The 19,320-nt window shown below is 42.6% G+C and overlaps 1 protein-coding gene across 1 annotated transcript in view; it reads left to right on the top strand.

The window, feature by feature from the left end:
• The first annotated feature begins 495 nt into the window (after positions 1-495).
• LOC127568605 (2-5A-dependent ribonuclease-like) overlaps positions 496-19,320 on the top strand; it is a 33,718-nt gene continuing 14,893 nt past the window's right edge. Inside the window, exons 1-2 of the mRNA XM_052012557.1 lie at positions 496-583; positions 15,100-16,776. Coding sequence (XP_051868517.1) covers positions 15,132-16,776 — 1,645 coding nt within the window. The 5' untranslated portion in view covers positions 496-583; positions 15,100-15,131. The remainder of the gene's footprint in view (positions 584-15,099; positions 16,777-19,320) is intronic.

Genomic DNA, 19,320 nt, shown 5'->3' on the forward strand with positions numbered 1-19,320 from the left:
CTGTATACGACAATGATCCCTGGGACAAGGGCAGCTTGACTCCATTCTACTGCTACGTCAAATCGTAAAATCAGTAAATTCCTCAACTTACAAATATCCCCTTTGTGAATTTTTACCACAAATCAATTGACTCTTTGGGGTATGCAATTTCAAATTACAAAGCTATCTTCTGGCATCTCAAATGCCAAGCTGCTCACTGCACCAAAACACCCACAACTGATTTTGCCCAGCCTTTTGATTTACAAAAAAGGTGACTAAAAACACTTTTGGGGTGTTTCAAAAAACTGGGGAAGCTAGAGGACATTTGGTATAAATTGGCATCAAGATCAGCACAACATCGTGGGCCGAATGGCCTGTCCAGTGCTGTATTGTTCTGTTCTCGGGCTGGGGACATGGGGGGGGGGGGGGGCGGTGTGCCCCGGGGCTGGGAGGACGCGGGGGGCGGTGCGCCCCGGGGCTGGGAGGACGCGGGGGGCGGTGCGCCCCGGGGCTGGGAGGACGCGTGGCGGTTCCCAGCGTCTCCCGACTTCCTCTAAAGCTTGCAGTTTGCGGCGGACTGCGGCAGAATTCCTGCAACAACCAGGTACCCCGGGATAGCCCGACCAAACGCGGCAACGGCACCCCATCCTTACCCGAGCCGGAGACCAGCTCCATCTTAGACGTCCCACAGCAGCGTCGACCCAGTCGGCTGCCGCCGCCATTTCGCGGCGAGGGAACCAACGGTCGGCGAGCGCCCACGTGACCCGCGCGAGGCCCAGTCCCCCACTCGCGGAGCCGCCGCACCCAACTCCCGCCAGTAGGTTCGCGCCGCGTGTGTCAGCAGCCAATCAGCGGCGGGAACCATAGCCCCGCCCACCGCCCTGATGCCCTTTTGACAGCGGTCTTGTCACCGTGCTCAAGATCGCAGTCGTCAAGCGTGGAAACCTGTTTATCTAAAGTTCAAAATAATTCTGTTTTCTAAATTAAGCCCAGAAATGTAATTAATAGAAGTTAATCAGAGAGATAAATTAACCTCGGGGATAAGGAACAGTAGTAGGAATAGGCCGATCGGCTCCTCAAGTTGGGTGATGGCTGATGTAATCTTAGCCTCAGGGCATTTTCCTGAGCTCTCCCCGTGTCTCCTGACTCCCTCTTGAATATCAGGCCCTCCATAGCTCGTAGACTCGCACAACACGGTGACAGGCCCTTCGCCCACCGTGTTCAGGCTGACCATAAACCACGCATGTAGAGTTATCCCATTTTCCTCCTTGTATCTCTCTCAACACCATCACTTTCCCACCTTTGGGATGTGGGAAGAAACCAGAGCACCCAAGGGAAACCCACATGGTCACAAGGTGAACGTGTAAACTCCACACAAACAGCACCCAAGGTCAGGATCAACCCCAGGTCTCTGGAGCTGTGAGGTAGTGGCTCTACTCGCTGTGTCCTGTGCTGCCTAAAAATCCTCTGAGAGGTGGAAATCCCTCCTTATTTACAGGGTTATGAATCCGGCAAGACCAGCATTTATTGCCCGTCCCTAACTGTGGATGAGGTGACAGCCATCTCTTAGAATAGAAGAAAATGGGCTGGAGTAGGCCACTCAAGCAATTTAATATAATAGTGGCTGATCTGTCCCAGGCTTCATCACCTCTCCTATGCCAGTTCCCCTCAATTCCCTAATTTATCAAAAAATAATCTACTTCCTCATCAAAAACCCTCGATGACTGAGTCTCCACAACATTCTGGGGTAGAGAATTCCAGAGATCCACGACCCATGAACCACTACAGGTATTCCCACAGTTCCAGGATTAGACAGAGCAACAATGAAGAACATTTGGATATATCTTCAAATATTTCCAAATCAGTGGCAGTGTGGGATTGGAGGTGAACCTGAAGGTATTGGTGTTCTCCTATGACTGCTGCCCTTGTCTTACTTGATGGTTGAAACTTTCTTACCATTTGCCACCCTGCCTGAATGTTTGGGTCTCAATTGCTCTGAAACTATGACCTCTTGTTCTAATACTCCCTCTAGCAGAACACTCCTATCAGCATCCACCCTGTCAACCCCCCTCAGAATCTTATATGTTTCAAAAAATTCATGTCTTATTCCAAATTCAAATGTATAGGCTCACCTGAAATCAATCTTTCTTCATATCCATTCAACCCATCAATCAGCCCTGTGAAGCTTCTCAGACTGCCTCCAATGGAAGTATATAATTTCTCAAAGATAGAAACCAAAATCATACTAATTATTAAATATATAAGGAGTTCATTCAATTATCAGGTCTCAGTGGAACAAACCTATAAATCACATTCCCCCTCTCCTTATTGCTCTGTAGCCCAGCAACTTACTCTCTCTCACATGCCCACCAACTCCCCTTTCATTATTTTTCCACCCATATACACTAAGTAGCCAATTAACCTACCAACACATGTCTGGGATGTGGGAGTAGATTGGAGCACCCAGGGGTAGCACACAGTCACAAGGAGAACATGTAAACTTCTAATGATGGCCTAACGTAAAAACTTCCCTAGTTTCACATTCCATGCTTTTTGTAGTTAAAGACAACTTTCTATTAGTTTTCTTAATTACTTGCTGTATCTTTATGCCAATCAGTGTTTCATGCACTAGGCCCCTTAATCTCTTGATACCACAATATTTTGTAGTCTTACTCAATTTAAATAATTTACTATTTCATCCTTTTTAAGGTAGATAACCTTACATTTTCCCACATTATATTCTATCTGTCAACTTCTTGCCCATTCACCTAGACTGTCTTTAACCCTTTGTGTCCTTGCTAAGTTATTTATCTTTGTATTATCAACTGATTTCACAAGTGTACTCAGTCTCTCCATCCAGGTCATTAATATAGATTGTAAGTAGTTGGCAACCCAGAACTGATCCCTGTGGCATCCGCTAGTTATTAATTGCTAGCCTGAAAAAGACCCATATATCCTGACTCTGTTTTCTGATAGTTAGCCATGCTGCTGATATATTACCTCTAACCACTTGTGCAGTAACCTTTTACATGGCTTTGCCATCTAGAAATCCACACTACCACATCTACAGGTTCTTTTATTCACACTGTTTGTTACCTACTCAAATAACTTAAGCAAATTTGTCAAACACATTTTCCCTTTCAGAATAAAACTATTCTGACTAAACTTAAATGTCTTATGGCATTCCCTGAAATTCCCTCCAGTATTTTCTCTTAATAAGATACTAGGCCATCATTAGGATTATAATTTCCTCCCTTCTGGCTTGAATAAATTAATACTCCTTCCAATGAATGTGGCAGGTATAAAATTGAAGGGCTAAATATCCAGGCCCCCACATCAGTACATTATGTGATGGTCCTGAGCTCAGTGCAGGGTGGAGTGAGAGGTCGGGTATGGTGCACCTGACTCCTTAGCTCGTTTCATCCTTCTACACAGCAAGTCGCAGATGTGGAATTCCAGAATGGTCTGATGTATATACACTGCGATAGCTGTCAGCACAGTAGGGGCTATCTTTTTCCCAAAATGAAGTTTCTAGGAGATGAATTCAAAGACCTTGGGTTGGGGCTGAACTGCTTTGCAATCAATGAAGTACGTTTAAATTGTATTAATTATTATTAAAGAATCAAATAATGTCTTCCACGTTCCTTTCATGACATTCCAAAGAGCTTAATGGCAAATGACAAACTTTTTAAATGTAGTCACTGCTGTAATTTAGGAACTATAGCAGCAAACTTTGTGGATAATAGAACTATGTTTCTCATTAATGTCAATCTGAGATCTTCAGGGTTAGTTTTACTGAAAGTAGTGTATTTAAACCAATTGATAATCTCAAACTTCCACAGGTTTTGAATATGTGTTCTCTGGATTATAAACACAGGCTTCTGCATTTGTAAAATGACCCTGATAACACAAAGCTCACATTGTCCATGCGAGGTTAACTGAAAGTGTTATTCACTTTTTAAAATCTGTCTACAGCAATTTTATTTCAAAGAAGAGTTGAGGATTTCTATTCTGAACAATACTTATCCCTCATTATAAAGTATCATTTGGTTGGTGAGATTTTGCTGTATACAAATTGCCTATGTTCCTGATTTAGACAGCCAGTTATGATCTAGATGGAATGGGCAAAAAAGTGCTAGTGGAAGCAGATTCAAATGGTAATTGGTAAATTCTGGAAAAGGAAAAGTTTGCAGAATGATAGGAGAACAGGGGAGTGGGAGTATTTGCAAAGAGCCAGCTAAGCCACAATAGATAAATAACCCACTGAATGATGGATAATTCTATCATTACAGCTGCAGCTACAATTTACCAGCACTTCCTTGGGCATAAAGCGCTTTGGAATGCGAAAGGTGAACGTACAAGTGCAAGCTTTTTATTAAAGCTAGCAAAATGAATTTGTGTCCCTTGTATTAGTGGAGAGATTCTACAATTAATCAGTTTCTGTGAACTTTAAGCTTGAAGGTTCTGTCAAATCAATGATGTAAAAGTAGAGGGAAGCACTCATACAAAGTGTAACTGTCAATCTTCTGTTGAGTATGATGCAGTTATCTTCAAGCTAAAGTTGAGTTAATAATAACCCCGCCCACAACCCGGCAAATATTTGTCATAGAGCAGGAAGTAGTTTGCTCGTTCTTCATTTTAAAGAAAAGGAAAAGGAACTTTGGACAAGCAGCCTGTAAGTCAGTGAAATTCTGATAATGTTAGAAGCTATATCTGTTGCTGTTTCATGTAACTTAAAAATTAGTTTTGTTTTCTTTTAGGACTTTTTACTTAACATTGATTTCAATTTTGTTGTAATTTGCCCAGTCTAGGATTTGATTGGTTTCATTTCTTAACCTTTCGGCTTACTTTTGTGTGATTTGGGCTGATTTTGAATTGAAGCAGAAAAGGGTAATTGTTTCCTTCAGTCCTACTTAAATTCCAGTTATTCAAGCAACATCTGTCCGAAGGAGGGCATACCCTTAATTGATTACAGAATCCAGTAAGTGAACATTCCAAGTCCATGACTGTATCTGTGCATCAGTTTCAGTTTGCTGAAACATTCTAATGTTTTGAACTGCCAAATCCAGTCGCAAAGATATTATTGAGACTTTTGAGCATCGATTTGCAAAATGTTTAGAAGGGTCAATAATGTTCAGAGACAACTAGACTGTAAATCAGATGTGTTTGCCTTTACAGAAGCAGGCAGCATAAAAGCTGGCCATTTAGTCCTTTTTGCATGGCTATCCACTCCTTACTAACTCCTTCTATATTATCCTAATGATATTTTTTTCTTTTAAGGTATCTATCCATTTTTTTGACAGCTACTATCGCAGCTGTGAGCTCTTGCCTTTTCAGGCAGTTCATTCCAGATCTTTACCTCCACATAAAAAAGAAAATAATTCTCAGCTGCCTTGGGTTCTTTTATAAATAACCTTAATTTTTGTCTGCTTACTAATTCATGAGATGTGGCGGATGCTGGCTACATGTTTATTGTTTACCTTTAAATCACCAAGCTCTGGGAAGGGACCACTTAATTGGGCAGTCAAAAGCCAACCACATTGATGGGTCTGGAATCACATGTAGGCTAGATAGCATAAGAATGACTAGTTTCCTTCTTTAAAGGGTATTGGTGAATCAGAGGGTTTTTATGACAATCCAGTAGTTTTGTGATTATCATTACTGGTACTGGCTTTTTATTCCAAATTTACTTAATAATTCATTTAAATTCCCCAGTTGTGGTGAGTGGGTTTCAAAGTCTTGTCTTCTGATCAATAGTGCAAGACTCTGGATACTGATTTCCTAATGAAACCACGAGGCTTCTGAACCCACTATCCTCTAGTTATCTATGTCTTTGCATAGCAATCCTCCTGCTGCTAGAAATAGTTTCTCCCTAACTAATCTTATAAATCTTAGTTTTGGACAACTCCATTAAATCTTAAGCACATCTCTGATGTTATTCATCAATGGCTTCTGTGAGTGTTAAGGCTGATCTCCAGGTTCCACCATTTAATGAGAGCATGACTGAGATATGACCTAACTCCATTGATCCATTAGTACATTGGGTAACAAAAATCTGTCAATGTCAGATTTAAAATTAACAACTGACCTAGCGTCAGTTGCCTTTCCAATTCACCACGCTGTCATGGAGCTTTCTAACCATATTACTGAAAGGCTTGGCTCCAATTTTACACTCTGCTTCCTCATTCGGAACTCTCATATCAGCAGAAATAGAATTTGTCTCACCAGTCAGTTCCCCATTTCCCCCTTAATGTCATACAGCACAGAAACAGGCCCTTTGGCCTAAATTGTCCAAGACACCAACTAAGCATCCCATTTTCCCGCGTTTGGTCCATATCCCTCCAAACCTTTCCTATCCACGTACTGTCTAACTGTCTTTTAAATGATAATGTCTTGAAAACTTCAATCAAGTCACCTGTTAACCTTGTAAATTGCAGGGAATATAAACCCTGGTATGTGTAATCTTTCCTTTTAAATTAGACCTTGTATTTAAGGTATTGTGGCGACTCACCGTTTAGTCGGGTGAACCGGCTCGGCAGTCGGGTCGCGCGGCGTCGGAGCGACGAGGCCCAAGATGGCGGCGGGCCTCGTCTTTCCGAGCGACGGGGAGAACCCGCGCGTGGGAAAGTCTTGATGACGTAGTACTTACGTCATTGCCGGTTGCATTGGGCGGGAACAGTCTCCCTTAAAGGGCCCGCGCAAGGCGGGAAAATAAACCAGTTCTTGTTTGGCAATCCTCCGACTAGCGTCTTGTTTTATTTCGCGGTAGCAACCGCTACAGTATGATAAATTTGCACCACACACCCTTCATGGCAAAAGGTAAATTCTGGTATCCAGAATTCTTCCAAACTAACAAAGGTTTTGCATAGTTGCAGCGTGACTTCATCTCTGTTGTATTCTAGTTGTCCAGCCACAAAAGACAGTATTCCATTAGGTTTTCTGTAACGATCCATGATATCTTAATGATCAATTTACATGGATCCCCAAAACATCCACCATTTCTGGTTTTCATGTTCTGTTCTATTCATTTTATCTTGAAAGTGGATTACCTTGCATTTGCCACAATTTGCTCGAATCACAGTTATTCTATTGAAAGCAATTTGTAATTAATTACACACAATCACCATGTTCACTGTATTTCAGTCACCTACAAACATAGATATGTGATTTTTGTATACAATGACCTAAGTCGTTTATAAAGCAAATAGATGAGGCCTCACACATGGTGCTTGCAGGACATCATGAGTCACTTTCTGCTGGTCCGTGTACCTGCCCATTATTCCCACTCTCTGTTCACTGCTGCTCAGCCAATTTCCAAACCAGGGCCCCCATACTCCCTGTCCCTTACCCTGGCAGGGATTACCTTTCACAATGACACAGCTTAGAATTTTTCAACTTTTAGAATTTTTCTTGATTTCATAATCCCTTCTGATACTAAAGTCAATGGATAATAATGAGAGACTGCTGAGAGAGATCCATCATGAAATGATGGTACTCGGCTGATAACGAAATATTGCAAACATTAAAACAGAAACATTAACTCTGTTTCTCTTCCCACAGATGCAACTAACCTGCTGAGTATTTCTAGCATTTTCTGTTTTTATTTTAGATTCCCAGCATCTGCAGATTTTTTTGATTTCCAATGAAATTTTGTTTTTGTCCTTTCACAGGTACATTTATGGCAAGGCAAATAGATGCTGATATTTCCTAATTTGCTTAAAATTTAAACTAACCCAAACCACTATTGAGTGTTGGGTCAGCCATGTCCTGGTATGAATCCAATTATTATTTTTTTAATGTGGTACATTTTGCAGACTCCCTTCCTGCACTATTTGGATCAACATAAGTGATATTTAGAACATAGAACAGTACAGCACAGGCACAGGCCCTTTGGCCCACAATGTTGTGCCGAACTAATTGAGCTAATGACACCTAATTAAACTAGTCCCTTCTGCCTGCACATAGTCCATATCCCTCCATTCTCTGCATATTCATGTGCCTGTCTAAGAGCCTCTTGAATGCCTCTATCCTATCTGCCTCCACCACTACCCCTGGCAGTGCATTCCAGGTACCAACCACCTTCTGTGTAAAACATCTGCTCCACACATCTTCTTTAAACTTTCCCCCTCTCACCTTAAATGCACACCCTCTAGTATTAGACATTTTGACCCTGGGAGAAAGATACCAGCTGTCTACTCTATCTATGCCTCTCATAATTTTATAAACTTTTATCAGGTCTCCCCTCAGCATCCATCAATCCAGAGAAAATAACCCTAGTTTGTCCAACCTCTCCTTAAAGCACATACCCTCTAATCCAGGCAACATTCTTCTGGTAAACCTCCTCTGCACCCTCTCCAAAGCCTCCACATCCTTCCTACTTTGACAAATCTTTTTTGCAGTAGGAAGGAGATGGCATTTGGCCAAGACATGCACCTTGTCTTTGCCCTCATCTTCATCAATGCCATGACCGACTCTATATTCTCCAAGACTAATATTCCAGTCACATATTCTCAATCTTCCAGCTGTGATGGCTGGTCCCTGTCCTGCTTCAACAATCATTGCAGCACTGAAAAACTTCATACTTTACAAGCACACAAAATGGTGACTACTTTGTGGCTGATAGTTTCCCTCTTTGATATCAGGAGAATGGGAGGGAATTGGCTTCACATAATAAGCCAAGAATGAAGATGAAAGATCCAGGAGACCTTTAATCTTCATTCTTGGCTTGACCAACCTGCATGTATCAATGTCATGTCTCCAATTAATCATGCATGTGGTCGGTGTCACTGGCTTGCTTTGAGTGCATGCAAAACCATTATGACCTACTAATTCAGAGCAAGCAATGCTGCCACTCAACTAAAAGATGACACCTCTCAGCGGATCATGGACACAATATCTCAGCCTAGAAATCAGTCAGGTGAACCTTTGTAAACCATTCTCCAGGTATGATCTCATCAAAGCTCTCTAACTCACACTCCAACCTACTGGTAAAATAGATTAACAGATACAAAAGCTTGAGAGCACGTCCCACCAGACTCAAGGAGAGCTTCGATCCCACTGTTATCATACATTTGAACAGATTTCTCATACGCTAGAGATGCACTCTGATCTCCCAACATACCTTGTCGTGTCCCTTGCACTTTATTTGCCTACCTGCACTGCACTATGTCTGTAACTGCAACACCATAGTGTGCATTCTGTTTTCTTTTTACTACCTCAGTATAATTCCGTATGGCATGAACTGTATGGATGGTATGCAAAACAAAAGCTTTTCACTGTATCTTAGTACAGTGACAATATCACAAATGAGTCCAAGTCCCCCTACTAATCAACTTGCTCTGAATGTTCAGTGTGAAGCTCCTCTAAAATTTGTCTTCTCAACACGTTAAGTGTGATGATGCTGTGTCACCATTTAACATAGCCTGTTCTGTTGACAGGTCATCGTTAGTTATAGCACAGCCTTGTCTCTTTATAGAGTCATAGAGCAATACAGCACGGATACAGGCCCTTTGGCCCATTGAGTCCATGCTGACCACAGTGCCTGCCCAACAAGTCCCAATTTCCTGCGCTTAGCCCATATCCCTGTAAGCCCCGCCCCTGTATGTACCTATCCAAGTGCTTCTTAAATGACACTACTGTACTTGCTTCAACCACTTCGTCTGGCAGCTCGTTCCATATACTCACCATCTTCTGCATGAAAAAGTTGCCCCTCAGGTCCCTTTTAAGTCTTTCCCCTCACCCTAAACCTATGCCCCCTAGTTTTGGACTCCCCTACTCTGGGGAAAAGACTGCTACCATTCACCATATCTATGCCCCTCATGATTTTATAAGCCTCCATAACATCACCCCTCTTTTTCATATGCTCCAAGGAATAAAGACCTAGCCTGGCCAACCTGTCCCTTTAACTCAGGCCCTCTCATCCTGGCAACATCCTTGTAAATCTTTTCTGCACTCTTTCCAGTTTAATTACATCTTTCCTACAACAGGATGACCAAAACTGTCCATAGTACTCCAAGTGCGGCCTCACCAACGACTTGTACAACTGCAACATAGTGTCCCAACTCCTATACTCAGTGCCCTGACTGATGAAGGACAACATGCTAAGTGCCTTTTTCATGACCCTGTCTTCCTGTGACGCTGCTTTCAACAAACTATGCATTTGTATTTCTAGGTCCCTCTGTTCCATTACACTCCCTAGTGCCCTACCGTTCATAGTATATAAGTCCTATGCTGGTTTGACTTTCCAAAATGCATCACCTCACACTTTGAAGTCCATTTGCCATTCCTCGGCCCACTTGCCTAACTGATCAAGATCCCCCTGTAATCTACGATAACCTTCTTCACTATCAACAACACCTCCTGTCATCTGCAAACTTACTGATCAAGCCTTGTGTGTTCACATCCAAATGATTTATATAAATAACAAATAGCAAGGGTCCCAACACCAAACCCTGTGCACACCACTAGCTACCGACCTCCATTCCAATAAACAACCTTCAACCACCACCCTCTGCTTCCTACCTCCGAGCCAATTTTGAATCCACCTAACTAGCTCTCCCTGGATTCCATGGGACCTAACCTTCCAGACCAGCCTACCTTGTTAAAATCCAAATAGACAACATCCACTGCCCAACCCTCATCTACCTTTTTGGTTACCTCTCCAATAACCTCTAAAAGGTTCATCAAGCAGGACTTTCCATGCACAAAGCCATGCTGACTCCCGCCAGTCAGAGTCTGTCTATCCAAATGCTGGTAGATCCTGTCCCTCAGAATTCCCTCCAGTAACATCCCCACTACTGATGTTAGGCTGACTGGCCTGTAGTTCCCTGGCTTGTCCTTGCTACCTTTCTTAAACAACGGAACAACATTAACCAGCTTCTAGTCTTTGGGAACTTTACCAGTGGCTAACAAGGAAGTAAATATTTCAATTGCCCTGGGCATTTATCCACCTTAATGGGCTCTTAGGCTGCATATACCTCCTCCTCGGTAATACAAATGTCCTCCAAAACATGAAAAAAACAATGATGCTGGAGGAACTCAGCAGGCCAGCCAGCTGCCTAGCCTGCTGAATTCCTCCAGCATCATCGTGTTTTTCATCCAGATTCCAACATTTGCAATCCTTTGTTCCTCAAAAACATCTCCACTTGTCTCCCTTATCTCTTGAGCAACTATGATTTTCTCTTCAGTAACCACCAAGGAGAAATATTCATTGAAAATCCCACCCACTTCTTGCGGCTCAAGACATAAGGTGGCCCTGCTGATCTCTGAGGGGACCTTTTATCTCCCTGGCCACTATTTTACTCTTAATATAGCTATAGAACCTCTTGGGATTTTCCATAATCTTACCTGCCAGATCCATCTCCTACTGTCTCTTTGCCCTCCTGAGTTTCCTCTTAATGGACAATATCTGGACATTTGTCTGGTTCGGCTCATCTTTTCAAAGGTTTTACATGAGCTTATTACAGAGTGATATCGTTGCATCTTCTCTGCTTTCACCATTGCCGAAGTGGTAAACCATCATCTGATATTGAAGACTGCATTTTCACTCCTAGATCTGAATTTTTGTGCAGTAACCTTAGAGAGATATGGCACAGAACTAGGCCCTTCAGCCCATTCAAGTCCTTACTGACCATCAATCATCCATTTACATCAATCATACATTAATCCCATTTTTTATTCTCACCACATTCTCTTCATCTTACCTCAGATTCTATCACTCACCTATACACTAGGGACAAGTTACAGTGGCCATCTAACCTTCATGTCTTTGGGATGTGGGAGGAAACTGGAGCACTGGGGGAAACCCTTGCAGTCACAGGGTAAAACGTGCGAACTCCACACAGAGTTGTGTGATTAGCTCACCTTTGAATTCTTGAGGCAATCATTATCAATAATGTTTGCTTTGGACCAAGAATTTCTCTGCCCGTAGTGAATAGTCTGCTCAATAGGAATCAATAAAGCTTTTTCACCTCAAAGACAATCTCCAATGCCTCTTTCCCAATGCACATGTAAGTAGCACTTGTTCACCACTTAGTAAAACACTCATCCACTCCTGCACCCACAACACCTGATGACATCATGGCCCCTCCTGTTAAGGAGGTGGGGCTGTCCTGGGGACTGCTAGTAGCCCTACAGCCAGCACAGCTGGCATGCTGAGTGCATATTTTTAGTTAATTTTACATTTGTTATGTGAACTTTAAAACCAAGTTACCTCTATTATTAACGCTGCCCAAACCTCTTGTAACCTTGATTCTCTGAGTCAGGAACACTGGTTATGTGACTCAAATGTAATTGTTTTTCCTTGACTGTCATCAACTATGTCTCTGAAAAAGCTCCCAGACCCTAACTCAAAGCATCACCCACAAGTTTTAACATATTTGTATTAGTATAAACTAACAAAAGCTCTTTTCCTAGGCAGTTCTTGCATGTCATATGCAAATTTCTGTTCTTTGTCTCAATTCCATTTTTTTGTCTTTCTTCAATAACTGATGTACTGTTGCAAGATCAGGTAAAAATCTAGCACTGGGCTGCACAATGACTAGGAGTGATCTGTTCTTCAATGTTTTCAGATTTTCATGTCTTCACAATTACAATACAGCCCAAAGTTACTTCTTTCTCTATGAATGTACACTTACTTCTTTTGAGCTTTACATTTTATTTGTGTAGTATCCTGAATATATCTAATTTTCAAAGATTTTCTTCTTTGGTATCTTTGCATCATTTTTATTACTTAAACAATGATATATTAAATTAAATTTTTTTTAAATTAAGTTTTATTTACAGCATGGTAACAGGCCCTTCCAGCCCAACGAGTCCGCACCGCCCATTTTAAACCCAAATTAACCTACCCGTACACCTTTGCAATGTGGGAGGAAACCGGAGCTCCCGGAGGAAACCCACGCAGACACGGGAGAACGTACAAACTCCTTACGGACAGCAATGGGAATCGAACCCCGATTGCTGGCGCTGTAATAGCGTCGTGCTAACCGCTAGTATCTTCTCCATCTTTGCTCGGAAGATCTTTGGTGACAATTTCACACCATAAGATAGTTCTAAAATTGAAGTAAAGGCTTTTCTGTGTATTGTTTCTCAAGTATTGCTAACTTTCATAATCCACAGTCAGCTGTGGACAGTTTGGTGATAACTTTGACTTCTGTCATCACTGTATGTAAATCCTGTAAAGTAGGCAACTTGTATTGCTCATCATCAGCAGCTTTGTTCAGTGTCACCTTGTAATCTCCACATGGTAGAATGGTCTTGTCTGTTTTAGGCAATACAGCAATTATTCTTGTCCCGCCTTCAATGGATACCAATTTGTTCTAATTTATCTCACTCTTCATCCACTGCTTCTTCAATCTATGAGAGACAGGGTGTGGGTTACATTTTCTGCTATGGAAGCCTAATCTTTACTGTTGCCATAGACTGCAGCTATTTTTGTACCCAGCACTGAACCAAATTCATAAGCACTCATAAGTGCCATCTTCACAAATGTCATAATTTTGTGCACAAGATCAAATGTGAGATTGAGCTGGATTGTGCTTGACCTAGCCCACACAAATTGGATGGAAGAGGTGTATTTGTGCCTGGAAGGCTGTTACCAGTGGGGTTCCACAGGGCTTAGTACTTGGCCCTTGCTGTTTTATTTAATCAAAGAGTATGAATGGCACTGTCAATACCAACATTTATTATCTAACCCTAATTGCCCTGATTTGAGGAGAAGGTTAAGTGTCAACTACATTGGTTTCATGGTTACTGTTACTATACATTTTTTCTAATTCCAGATTTAGTTGCTTGAATTTAAACTTTCCAGTTGCCAGAGTGGGTTTCAAATCCACACTGGGTCAGTGGTTCAGCAACATATCTGCTCTGTCACTATACCTCCGCAGTATGTTTGTAATGCATTAGTGATTTAGACTTAAATGCAGGGGCATGATAAGGAAGTCTATGGAAGATACGAACATTGGCTACATGTTTGACAGTGGGGAGGAAAGCTTTGGATTGCAGGAAGATATTGATGGTCTGGGGGGTTCGGCAGAGGGAAGGTAAATGGAATTTAATCCAGAGAAATGGGAGGCACTGAATTTAGGGAGGTGAAACAAGACAAAGGAACACACAATCAGTGGGAAGATATTCAGTGGTGTGAAGGAACAGAGGGATCTTGGAGTGTACATCCACAGATCCTTAAAGGCTGCAGGACAGATCGATAAGGTAATTCAAAAGCCATATGGGATGCTTTCCTTTATTTGCTGAGGTATAGACTATAAGAACAGGAAGGGTATCCTGGAACTGTACTACACTAGTTGGACCACAGCTTGAGCACTGCGTACAGTTCCAGTCACTACATTATAGAGAAAATATGATTGCAGTTGAGAGGGTACAGAGGAGGTTGTCAAGACTGGAAAATTATGGCCATGAGGAAAGCCTGGATAGACTGGGGTTGTTTTCTTTGGAACAGGGGAGGCTGAGAGGAGACTTAAATGAGGCGTATAAAAATTATGAGGGACCCGGATGGTGTAAATTGGGAAGACCTATTTACCTTAAGGGGGTGGGGGTATATACTTACAGTAATTGGTAGACAGAGAGGAGATGAGGAAAGGTTCTCCAACCCAGAGTCTGGTGGGGAATGGAGCTCACTGGCTGAAAGGGTGGTGGAGACAGAAACCCCCATCGCGTTTACACAGTGCTGGGATGTGTACTAGAAGAGTTGTGACCTGCAGGGCTACAGACCCAGTGCCAAAAGGGGAATTGGGCAGGGGAGCTTGCTTTCAAACAACACAGACACGATGGTTCGAATGGCCTCCTTCAGTGTCATAAAATTTCTATGATGGTAGCTCTCCACAGTTACAGGGTTGAAGAACCTAGCGGTCATTAATAACAAAGGAAAACGTGTTTAACAGGTTTGAAGTTTGGGAGATGAGCTTTCCCTTAGGAGATTAAATAAGCAAATTAGATCCAAATGAAGCAGACTGTGTGCAGTGTAACAAATGGTGTGACTTCATTGCTAATGCTTTCATCTCACAATGAGTATTTAAAGATCAGTCAGATGTCCAGAGGATCAGGGATGATATCTTGAAATCAGTTTGCCATAATGCTATAATCATTTGTTATTTTCTTACACAGGAAAGAGGTTGAATTGCAACAATAAAAGAAAAATGCCTGTAACGTTGGATCCAGCAGCACTTGGTGATAAACTTCGAGACCTCTGTGATTCTTCAAGTTCAGATCTCTCAGAAGTGGAACAATTAATTGCAGAGGGAGCATTGGTCGATTTTGAGCCTGATGACAAAGGGACCCCTCTATTTTTAGCTGCAGGTAAAGGTAATGACCAGGTTGTTGAGTTGCTCTTGAAGAAAAAAGCCAACGTTAACTATCAGACTAAGAGTTTTGGTTGGTCACCACTCCATAGCGCTATACAATCAAATCATGAAAAGGTTGTGCATTTATTACTGGAGCATGGGGCAGACCCACATCTCAGGAGGAAGAATGGAGCAACACCTTTCATTACTGCTGCGATAGTTGGTGAAGTGAGTTTGCTCGAAATGCTTCTGTCCCATGGTGCAGACGTCAACGAGGCAGATGCCAATGGCTTTACTGCCTTCATGGAAGCAGCAGAACATGACAATGAGGATGCCTTGCGTTTCCTGTTTAATCATAAAGCTGATGTGAACAAGCGCAGGCAAGTACCAGATGCTAAAGCAAAGGTGGGTAGGGGTGGAAAGACTGCACTCATGAGTGCTGTGGAGGAAAGTCATGAAAATATTGTTAACATCTTATTAGATGAAATGCATGCAGATGTTAATGTGCTTGACAACCTTGGCAGAACAGCTTTAATTTTTGCCTTAAAGGAAAACAGACAGACAATTGTGGAAACCCTGTTGAAACATGGGGCCAATGTAAACTCCATAGACAATAATAAAGAAACACCTCTGAGCACCGCTTTGAAAAATACGAAGCTGGATAGCGATGTGGTGGAAATGCTGATAAAACATAAACCAGATGTGAATGTTCCAGACCAGGCTGGGAAAACACCCCTGATTCTTGCAATAGAAAACAAGTTCACAAAGGTTGCCAAACTGCTGCTGGAGGATTACAGTGTTGACATCAATGCACGAGACAATTCAGGGCGGATGGCCCTGCTGGCAGCAGTGGACATCAAAAATGTTGAGTTGACTAAAATGTTGTGTGAGAGGGGAGCTGATGTGTACTGCAGTGACAATGATGGGAATACACCAATAATGGTGGCCAAAAGACGGTACGCCACTGAAATAAAAAAAATATTGGATCAGAGTGGCTTAAAGAATAGTAAAAAAAATGTAGAAGCTGCTTCAAATTGGAAGAAGTACAGTAAACGTTGGCATACAACACTGGAGAAACTGCAGAAAGTTGAATGTGCCCACATAGGGAACCTGAAACTATCCAGGATTGAGGATTTTAAGATTACTAGGGAAAACATTCCTGAAGTCTTTCTTGGTTTCTATAACAGAGAGACTGAGGTAGCAGTGAAGTGCCACAGGAAGTTCAGTGAAAAAGCCTCAAAGGAAAAGCAATGCCTCACAGAGCCAAAGATCAAAGCAAGCAGTCTGTTTGTTAAACTGGTGGCTTGTGAATCTGACGATTATTGTGAATATGTGTGCCTGGATCTCTGTGAGTATAATCTGGAGGAATACATGGAACAGCAGCCTGAAGAACTTCATTCAGGAGCCCCAGACATTATGAAGCAGTTGATTGAGGCTCTTCAGATTTTGCACAGAGCAAAGTTTGCACACCGAGATTTGCATCCATCAAATGTCCTTAGAGGTAATTTGAATTATACTTTTTAGATATTTAAATCAGAATCAAGACTGCGGTTGCCCAATTAAATTTTCTTTCACTGTGATACAAGTCCCGGCCAGAATGGAGGTAAGTGAGTCATTTTCATCAATGTTCCTTTAAGTGACTGGGATTGATTTTATGGACATCATTTGTATCCTGCAACTATCCTCCACTCACTGCACTTTTCTGGAGAAATAAACTTGCTTTTATTGGCTGTCATTGCTGTAGATTTCATCACAGGCTCTATCTGTTGCGGTTCATAGAGACTCTTTAAATAGTCTCTGTTGAGAGGACTTCAGTTATTAGAACATAGAACATAGAAAACCTACAGCACAATTCAGGCCCTTCGGCCCACAAAGCTGTGCCGAACATGTCCCTACCTTAGAAATTACTAGGCTTACCCATAGCCCTCTATTTTTCTCAGCTCCATGAACCTATCCAACAGTCTCTTAAAAGACCCTATCGTATCCGCCTCCACCACCGTTGCTGGCAGCCCATTCCACGCACTCACCACTCTCTGAGTAAAAAACTTACCCCTGACATCTCTTCTATACCTACTCCCCAGCACCTTAAACCTATGTCCTCTTGTGGCAATCATTTCAGCCCTGGGAAAAAGCTGCTGACTATCCACACGATCAATGCCTCTCATCATCTTATACACCTCTATCAGGTCCCCCCTCATCCTCCGTCGTATTGTTGTAAGCCATTTACGACATCAAGAACAACACCAGCCTGCACCTATGCAGCAACTTAATGTAGCAAGGTGCTCCAAGGAGTTTTGCAGGCACATCATGGGATGATGAAAAGATGAACACAGAGCAGTACAGCACTGGACAGGCTATTTGGCCTACATTGTTGTGCATGACTTCCTTACTCAACACCCCTACCAATGAAGGCAAACACGCCATACACCTTTACCACAGTAGTGTAGCGGTTAGCGTAACACTATTACAGTGCCAGCGACCCAAGTTCAATTCCAGCTGCTGACTGTGAAGAGTTTGTACGTTCTCCCCGTGTCTGCGTGGGTTTCCTCTGGGTGCTCTGGTTTCCTCCTACATTCCAAAGATGTATGGATTAGGAGTTGTGGGCATGCTATGTTGATGTCAGAAGCATGGTGACACTTGTGGGCTACCCCCAGACATTCTACGCAAAAGATGCATTTCACTGTGTGTTTCGATGCACATGTGACTAATAAAGAAATCTTATCTTATACCACCTTATCTACTTGCGTAGCCACTTTCAGTGGGCTATAGACTTGAACCCCAAGATCCCTCTGTACTTCAATGCTATTAAGGGGCCTTTATTAAGGGGCCTGACATTATAGGAACACAAATATCATAGAGGGTTGTAGGGCTAGAAGTTACAGAGATGGCAGAAGAAGTTAAGGATGTGGAAGAGAGTCCGGGGGGGATTTGTAATCAATGATGAAAATATTAAATCAGCTGGAGTCCAGAAAATACCACAGTCAGAATCAAGTTTATTATCACTGACATATGTCGTGAAATTTGTTGTTTTGCAGCACCAGTATAGTGCAAGACATAAAGACATAAAAGTTACTATAAGTTACAAAAATAAATAAGTAGTGCAAAAGTGGAATAACAAGCCAATGTTCATGAGTTTATGGATTGCTAAGAAACCTGATGGCGGAGGAGAAGAAGCTGTTCCCGAAACACTGAGTGTGGGTTTTCAGGGTCCTGTACCTCATCCCCGATGGTAGTAACGTGAAGAGGGCATGTCCTGGGTGGTGAGGATCCTTAATGATGGATGCTACTTTATTGATTCCACCTCTTGAAGATGTCCTCGATGGTGTGGAAGGTGGTGCCTGTGATGAGTCTACAACCTTCTGCAACCTCTTTCAGTCCTGCACACTGGAGCCTCCATACCAGGCAGTGATGCAACCAGTCAGAATGCTCTCCACCGTACAGTTGTAGAAATTTACGAGAGTCTTTGGTGACATACCAAATCTCCTCAAGCTCCTAATGAAGTAGAGCCACTGGCGTGCCTCTTTCATGATTACATAAATGTGTTGGGCCCAAGATAGATCCTCTGAGATGTTGATGCCCAGGAACTTGAAGCTGCTCACCCTTTCCACTGCTGACCACTCAATGAGGACTGGTGTGTGTTCTCCCAATTTCCCCTTCCTGAAGTCCACAATCGATTCCTTGGTCTTGCTGATGTTGAGTGCGAGGTTGTTGTTGCAACACCACTCAACCAGCCGATCTATCTCACTCCTGTACACCTCCTCGTCGCCATCAGAGATTCTGCCAACAGCAGTGGTGTCATTAGCGAATTTATAGATGGCGTTTGAGCTGTGCCTAGCCACACAGTCACGAGTGTAGAGAGAGTAGAGCAGTGGGCTAAGCATGCATCCTTGAGGTGCGACTGTGTTGATTGTCAGCAAGGAGGAGATGTTACTGTCAATCCACACTGACTGTGATCTCCCGATAAGGAAGTCGAGGATCCAGTTGCAGAGGGGGGGTACAGAGGCCCAGGTTTCGAAGCTTGTTGATTAGTACTGAGGGGATGATG

This window comes from Pristis pectinata, chromosome 3 (genome assembly GCF_009764475.1).
Source record: "Pristis pectinata isolate sPriPec2 chromosome 3, sPriPec2.1.pri, whole genome shotgun sequence".
Lineage (NCBI taxonomy): Eukaryota > Metazoa > Chordata > Chondrichthyes > Rhinopristiformes > Pristidae > Pristis > Pristis pectinata.